This window comes from Vigna unguiculata, chromosome 7 (assembly GCF_037176805.1).
Source record: "Vigna unguiculata cultivar grain cowpea cultivar isolate G323 ecotype 2 chromosome 7, ASM3717680v1, whole genome shotgun sequence".
NCBI lineage: Eukaryota > Viridiplantae > Streptophyta > Magnoliopsida > Fabales > Fabaceae > Vigna > Vigna unguiculata.
The window spans coordinates 36,967,829-36,976,323 of record NC_140798.1 but is presented as its reverse complement, the minus strand read 5'-3'; the positions used below and the strand labels follow the sequence as shown (position 1 = coordinate 36,976,323).

The following is an 8,495-nucleotide window of genomic DNA, read 5'->3' as shown; positions in this document are numbered from 1 at the left end:
TTGCTTAATTTCACAGTAAAAAAAAGTACACTTGTTATTCTTAGTATAGCTTTCCTAACTCAATGATAATATATATATATATATATATATATATATATATATATATATATATATATATATATATATATATATATATATATATATATATATATATATAGAAGTTACTAGAATAAAAAAAAAAACATTTTTTAATTTATAAAATAAAAAAAAAACAAGTATTTTATCTTATAACATAAACATCAATCTTTAGTTCAACTTAATGTTTTATCCAAAAAGACTTCTGAGTCATCAGAACGGAATAACTAAATTTTATTGGAGAATCATGCTGGAAACATTATTTAAAGAGGTATAATTTGAATCAGTAAATTATTAGTCATGTTTTAAAAAAAATATTTGAATGATAAAAGGCTTGCAATGGCTTTCCCAGAAATAAATTAATGTTCTATAAATAAGTAAATTTGTGTATTTATTAAGAATATGTTAAATTACAGAAACAATTATTTTTCAGTATATTAAACATAAGTTCATTAATAAATTAAAGTTACAAAACTTTTCTTTTATGTAAATATATTAAAATTAAAAAGTTAGAGAAAAGAAAGATAATTCAATTTTTATTTTTATAGTATGTAAAATATAAATACGAGATTTGACACTATAAAAATATCACAAAATTATAATAAATTAGAGTAATAATATAAGTATATCAGAATTAATTTATTACAGTTTTCCGAAATATACTAGAACAGAAGTATCATAGACACAAAATAATGTCATAAACATAGACTAAACATGAAATAGTTGTTTAAAAGGATTGCTCACAGAACAAAGAATTTCAAAATAACAGTTCATCAACGTATGCTCAAAGAGCATGATCCAATGCGCCTAACTAGACAACAACATCTCCATCACCATGGTGATCAATAAGGGTCTTCATATTTGCTCACACCAAAATTTGGTGATCCTTGCAAAGGAAAAAACCAACAAGAAATCAGACACAGAGAAAAGAATGGTAAGCTAATAAAAAAATAATTTTTAACATATAAATGAACAAACAATTTATTAAACAGATTATGAATAGAGGCAAAAACAAAAACAGTAAGCACACAAAGCATGTGATTGCAAGCATAAAAGACCCTCTAACTTCATTATTCGGATACATGTAATGAGATCGGATTCACTGGTTCCTTGCACTTGTGGTGACCTCTACTGTTTTGTAGAGTCATTGCCAATGAGTTTCACCCTACCAAGCATAAGGTTAGTCAATGATCATCTAAGGTCATTATCTTGCCAGAGACTAGGATCTCCTGCTACTCTTACCACTTAAACCAGTATATTCTATGTGAGTCTAACTAATTCATTAGAGTGTTAGGATGTAGCCTTGCTTGAATCCATATTCCATTACATACATACAAACACCACCATAAAATTTCCCTAAGAGACTCATGGAATTATGTCTAGCTCATACCATATACATATTTTCACACATCCATTATCATTTCATATCAAGCATAGAAAAATCTTAGCCTCATTATATCACATAAAACATACATGGTATCTTACTTCATGCTTGAAGTTAAATCACTCAATCGTGGAGACAAACAACCAAATCAGAGAAGAGAGCAGCAATAAAGCACATCCTTGCACCAGTCTCGCTCAAGCTGGAAGTCTTCGCTTAAGCGACAGAAGTTCTCTTAAGCTAGGCATTCTCACCCGGACGAGAGCTCGAACAGTGAGCACTGTCATGTTTTTGCGAATTTTCACTTACGTGGGCCCTTCTTGCATGAGCGAGATTTCTCTTCGCCTAAAACTGAAGCTCCTTGCTTGAGCTACAACTCGAGCAAAAGCAGAATTGAGTTTATGCTACTCTCACTTTGGCGAGAGTTGCTTGTTTGGACGAGATTAACAAGTTTTTCATATATTCGCACATGTAGACCCAAAAACTCAAGCAACACCACACCCAACTCATTTTCATACAATGTGAACATCAAACAGGCATTGGAAGCATGATACAGAAACTAGAAAACATGCAAAATTTATAAAAAAGCTTTAAACCCTAGCTTCCCTTACATTGACATATCTTAACCCATCAAACAAGCTCCAACAACAAAGCACCACAACACGACTACTACTTAAGGAGCTGACAACCAAGAGCAAGGAAAACAGTGAGGTCTATGATCACGAATCAGGAACAACCAATACTTGGAACATGAAAAGAAAGGAAAAGAAAGAGAGTTTTGTTTAACTTACATGGAGGAGGAACGTTGGAGGAGGGTCTTGCAGCTTCCATAGCTTAGTTCCAACTTTAGAAAGAGAGGAAAAAGAGTGAAATATTTTAGGTTGGAGAGACAGAACGGAAAGTAAGAACAACTGAATAGGTTTATGAGAATACATGTGACTGACTATGGGTCTTTACTTATTAAAGTTGAGCCCATTAACTAAAAAAAGAGTAGTCTTACATTTAATTTCCTCGACAAAATATGAGTTTAATTTTTTTTTCATAATGGATAGGTGTTATTACTTCAAAATATTTTTTAAAATTAAATACTTTTTTACAACATATATTCAATTTTTTTTTCCTTACATGCATTTTTTTGTTTTGGAGGTAATCCCGACTAAGATTAAGATACGGTGAAATGTTAAATGTGAATAATCTTAGTTTGTCCTATTGGGTTGGGAGATATTGTTTTAGTAGACTTGATTCTTTTTCGGTAGATGATTTTAGTATTAAAATTATAAATATTCTGCCTTGTGAATGAAATTTATTAAATCATTTTAGAGAATATGTATGGTATGTTAAAATTTAAAATTTAAAAGAGATTGATGAAAGTTATAATAGTTTACGATGATGATGAATTAGTAGACATTTAGAATTCTGTATTATGTTTGGGTCCAAAAGAAGGAACAATGCAAGAAAGGAGTGACGTGTAGAAGTTGGTAGCGCGCAATTGATCTTATCTAACGCTTTAGCTTAGCGCTTATCTCATTCATTACGACAAACATGACACGGCTTCCATCTCTATCCCATGCTTTTAATAATCAAATGAAAGGAAGATAAAATAAACTAAAATTTGATTTCTCAATTTGGTAAAAGAGACAGAAATAAATATAAAGTTCATAAACATATATGATTTATTTGAAAAACTATAATTTCGATGGTTACTAGTTTAATTTTTAATATATATATATATATATATATATATATATATATATATATATATATTTAAAAGATACTGTGTAGGAATAAATAAATATCACACTACGATCCAATTAGTACTATGCAATAAATATATTGGTTATGTATATATTTTCTAATTACTAGTTTTCCTCTGTTTTTTTTAGACAAAAAAAAAAGACAATAATAATTAGTATATTTTAGAAAATGTATATGCGAAAGACTCAAGAGAGAATGGGTCAAATTAAAAACTGTAGAAATAAAATAAGAAGGCAATTGCTTCCTGGTCATTTCGTTCTGCACCTTCCTTTTATTCTTCTTGCACCCCTATAAAACCTTTAATCCCAAAATACTCTTCATTAAAATACTCATCACTGAGTCAGTGCAAGGTGATTGGGGTTGAGAAATTGCAGAGAAAGGAGGGGATTGAAAAGAAGATAATTTCGTGGAGGTGACGGGGGATTAAGAGGAGAAATTTAAAGACCAAAATAAATTATTAATTATACAATCCGAAAATTCTTTTTCTTAACAATTTTTGGCAATTCACAATTTTTTTTTTAAATATGATATCTGAATTGCACAAGTAGTTTTTACTTTTCGATTATATAATTAAAAAATAAAAAAATGGAAAGTTTCTTTAATGTACGGGTGCAGAAGAATGATATGGAGGTGGACGAAGAAACTGACGTGTGAATGTCATCTAATCTGTTATCATATAGTCCAACGTTACTGATACTCAATACAATAAGAAAGAAAGGCCTCTGAAGCCCAACTATAACCTTAATAAATATGAGAAACAAAATAAATAACCAAATTATGGAAAGGTGTTTCTTCCTAAATGTCATCCCATCAAATTTCTTCATACATATTATTATTGGTTTCCGGAGATTCTGATCCATAATAGAATGATTGTTTTTCCGACAAAACCGACCGAATGTCTACGGAATTTTGTTAGAATAAGTTTTAACTTGACTCTATATTATGTTAGAAGTGAATTTTAAATTTAATTCAACCCTACAAAACTCGACTTAAGGTAAAGATTGTACTTATTTATATATTATGAATTAATTTTATCTTTAATTGATGTGGAACTTCCGATATATATTTTAAACTCACTCACATTTGGAGGGAAGGGAGAAATGAATAGAGAAAGAATATAATTTAATATGTTTTACTAAAAAAATAAGAAAAGTAAAATTAAAAAGTAATCAAGGTTCCTCGTTATTTTATTTATTCAACTTTTCATTTATTTTCATTATTTTATCACTTTCCTTGTTTATTCAATAAAAACTAAAAATTTTGACGTTACTTTTGACTCATTTAGTTTCATTATTTTATTTTGAATGTTACACAATTTGATGGGACTCTTTCCATACTTGCAGTAGTCATACCAAAAAGGGTTGTTTTAGGAACATGTCCAATTACTGGAAGAGTTTTAGGAAGCGTGTATAGGAGGCGATTCTAGGGATTATTATTCTTATGCATTGTTGTTTTTGGTAGAATATTCTTACACACTGAAAAAGCAAGTGAAATTTCTGACAGAGGAAAAGAAAAGGCAAGTGGAATTGAGAGAAAATGATATCAAATCTTGCATTCACTGTGTGGTCTTATTCCAAGAACATTTTTTTAAATAAATACACACACAGAAGAGAAAATGTTGAGCTGATTTGAAAAAACACAGAGACAGTGAGGCCCCATGAAATAGATGATTATATTTTTCTGTTTTTGGGATTACCTTCTTTAAACTTTTGGTTGTGTTTTTTCTCCCTTCCCTTTTTGACAAAGATGTAGCATCTCACGGGTTCCTCAAGTGTGCAGCAGATCTTGTACCTCTGCCCATGCTTACGTGCACATGGCCTTCAAAGACACCACCACTTTGGGGGTCTCTGTTATCAGAAAAACATAGCAGAGAGTAAAATAAGAGGTAAAAAAACTTCATATCAATGTTTCAATTTTTCCCTGTAATCGATCTTGAGAAATTACTATGTGCGGACAAATGTTTGGTTGGGCAAAATCATAACTACAATGATGATTGATGAACTACTACCACCAATAAATTTGGATGTTCCTTCATTAGTTAATATAATATTTCAACCGCAAATTAATGATTGATTCTTACAAGCTGGAAACTGATGAAACTGTGGAACAAAAACCATCACCAAACCAACCAAATATGACCAAACTTATCTTTCCATCCACCAGCATTACAACACACACAGTGTGTACAAAATTATAATTTTGGTGGGTGAATATTATTTATCAATGGAAAAAGAACCCCCACCCTCCCCCTTCTATTAAAATAAACCTTGGGACACCTTCACCTGTCTACTTCATATTCAACCTTGGATTCTCCATTTTGGTAATTGCTCCACTTTGATTTCCATTTGTTTTACTTCTTTTCCTACTATTATTTTTACTTCAAACCCATACTAACCTTGTTGCTTTTGAGAAATTTAAAAAAAAAAATATTAGTAGTCTCAACTCAAATAGATTAGAGATAAAAGATCAATTTTCATTGTATAACTGAGTTCAAAACTTATTTCACAAGTTATTTTTGTGGAACTAAATTAAATTTAAAGTTCAATTTTTAAGGTTTCCTCGGATGTGAAGATGTGAGTTGAAAGTTCGATAAAATTAATTTCAACTTACATTGTAGATTTAAGTTAAGCATGAAACCCGATTCAAAATAACTTTTTTTTTTTTCAAAAGTAATAACATGGGTGTTTTTTAAGAATGTACAGTTACCTTAATCGTAACTAAGCACAAACGTGCACTTAATTGATCCAAAGTGGAAAAGTATTTTTCTTTAGAAAGCTATTCTGTGATGATTTCTGCAATGATGCTCACTATCATATCTCCTTGTCGTGTGAAACAACCAGACCGAACCACAACACTATGCCATTTTACACACTCAGAAACATACAAATACAGCAATAATGGTTTCAAGTTAAAATTAAATGCAATTGAATATTTGTGTGTCATACAATCCTATGACCTGTTCATCATCTAACATAGTAACATCTCTATCTCACAAAAAAAAAAAAAAAAAAACTAAGAAACTTGCAAGTTGCAAACATAATGGAAAGAGGGGAGGAGAAAAGAGAAATTTCAGGGTTCCAAAGAAACAGGTTGCACAGAACTCCTGGATCTACTTCCATGTCCGAAGGAAAAGAATGATCTCTTCACTCTATTGCTACCACCACCACCACTGCACCCTTCAGTGGTGCTGACTTCATTCACTTGCCTGTTCTGCAGCCTCAGAGCTTCTTGAACTGCTAAATAGAACTGTCTATCCCCTGATGAATCCATGGAGAAAGACCTTCTGATTGGTTGCACTGAAAACTGCTTATCTTTTGCTCTGATATCAATACACTCATCTCCCATGCTTGTCACCTTATGCAGTTTCATTGCTTTCTTCTGCACATTTCCTTGTTCCAATTTCCTTGGTGTACAAGAACTCATAACAGATGTTGGTGATGGTAACTCCAAACCATTTCCTCTCTCTTGCAAATTCTGGCTTCTGTCATGGATATTGCCCAATTCAATTACAACAAAATCTTCATCTCTTCCAAGGAGGTTTTCCCTGGGTGGAGTTTGATCCGGAGGGGAAGAAGATCTTAGGGCAAGAAGCTGGTCCACGTGGAATCTGCTTGTCAAGGAAATGCTTGTTCTGCACAGAGGGCAATTGGCATTGCTCTGAAGCCAAACATCTATGCAATCAATGTGAAACACATGACTGCAATTTGGTATAATCCTGAGCTTCTCATCTTCTTGAAACTCATTCAAGCAAACAGCACATTCCCCAGATTCTCTATCGTCCCCTTGTGTCTTGTATTGAATCACAGGGATTAACCGGATCATTGCCTCATCTAGTCCACGCGCTTCTGTGCCTGGTGAGTACATTGGTGATGGATCTTCACGCCTTCTAGACGGAGAGAAACGTCTTAGAATATCGATTCTGTGCCAGTTGAGGCAGCATTTGATCACAAAGATGTAGTAGCTCACAAGCAAGAAAGCCGTGGCCATTATTCCTATTATGGCAATCGCAATGATGGGAAAACTGGTGCTAGAAGAGTGCTGGTGAGGATGAAAGAATGAACCCCCTGGACTTGTGACCGGAGAAAGTGGTTCTGATTGTGAAACATGTTGTGAGACATAAATCAAGTATCTTCTGCTTGCAAGATCCATACCAGATATCAAAGACAAAAATGCAGACCGATTGGTTCTCTCAGATCTTGAACACAAGCAAAAGACATGAATAGAATGAGTCCCCTATGTAAGAGTTTAGGTTGAGAATAAATATCACCTTTTTGAAAATCTAAAGCTTGTGTACTGTGTAGTACTTGAGGTAAGTTATGATTGTTATCAAGTAGAAGATGGGAGTGAACAGAGTAAACTAGTGAAGCACTTGGCTGTTAAGTTGCTATCAAACAGGGAGAAAAAACAAGTTTTGAAAAAAGATGGATGAGGAGAGAATTGAAAGCAGATTCAAGACTATTAAAGCAATGAAAAATGGAGGAGTATGAAGGGGGGAGATAGGAAACCTAGATGGTGTTTAAATGAGGGTGGTGTGGTGAGGGTGAGGTGGACAAGACATTAAGGTCTTAAAATTGAATGAAAATGTTGACAAAAACCTGTGTTTCTTTATTAAGGTTGGAGGGTGGAGTCTTAGCTCAGACTACGTAGTTGGTGAATTTCTCAGAGGTTCACAGAGAGTTAGGCTAGAAAATTGTTCAAGTGTCTTGGACACTGTTCCTATTATATTTTACGTTACAGCAGCGAATGATCCAATTTAAAAATCAGAGACTTTAAACAGTGTATGACGGTTCATGAACAGTGATAGGGTCCAAGAAGGACCAATGCACCATGTGTTTAATGCCATAAGCATCCAATCATAAATGATTGAATAGTTTAAATATTTCAGAATTGTATATGTACAAGCATTAGTTATACTCTGTTTTCATCATAATCAATCAAGGAGCGTACCAAAAAAACTTGTTGAGTCCTTAAAAGAGACCACTAATTTGTCATGGAATAAAAAACATCAAAACAGTACTTTTCTCTTCTCTCGTTCCCTTTTATACATTTTTTTTAATATGCTCAAACTTCAATAATACCCACCAAACAGTCGTTCTAAATAATGTGCTCTACCTTGATGCAGATAGATTATAATTACACAAAAAGTACTTCACACATATAATCCTTTTAGAAGAAATTTGAATTGATATGGATAACACGGGAGCATATATATTTTTTTCATAAAAATACTGATATATATCATGGTATCAGTACGAATGGGTGCACTGCATACTTAAATATCCAC

The 8,495-nt window shown here is 32.6% G+C and overlaps 1 protein-coding gene across 1 annotated transcript; it reads right to left on the bottom strand.

Moving 5' to 3' along the window:
- Positions 1–6,054: 6,054 nt before the first annotated feature.
- On the bottom strand, positions 6,055–7,893 carry LOC114190151 (RING/U-box superfamily protein). Its single transcript, XM_028078938.2, has one exon. It carries the CDS (start codon positions 7,358–7,360, stop codon positions 6,281–6,283), a length of 1,080 nt encoding a protein of 359 aa, XP_027934739.2. The 5' UTR covers positions 7,361–7,893; the 3' UTR covers positions 6,055–6,280.
- Positions 7,894–8,495: the final 602 nt, after the last annotated feature.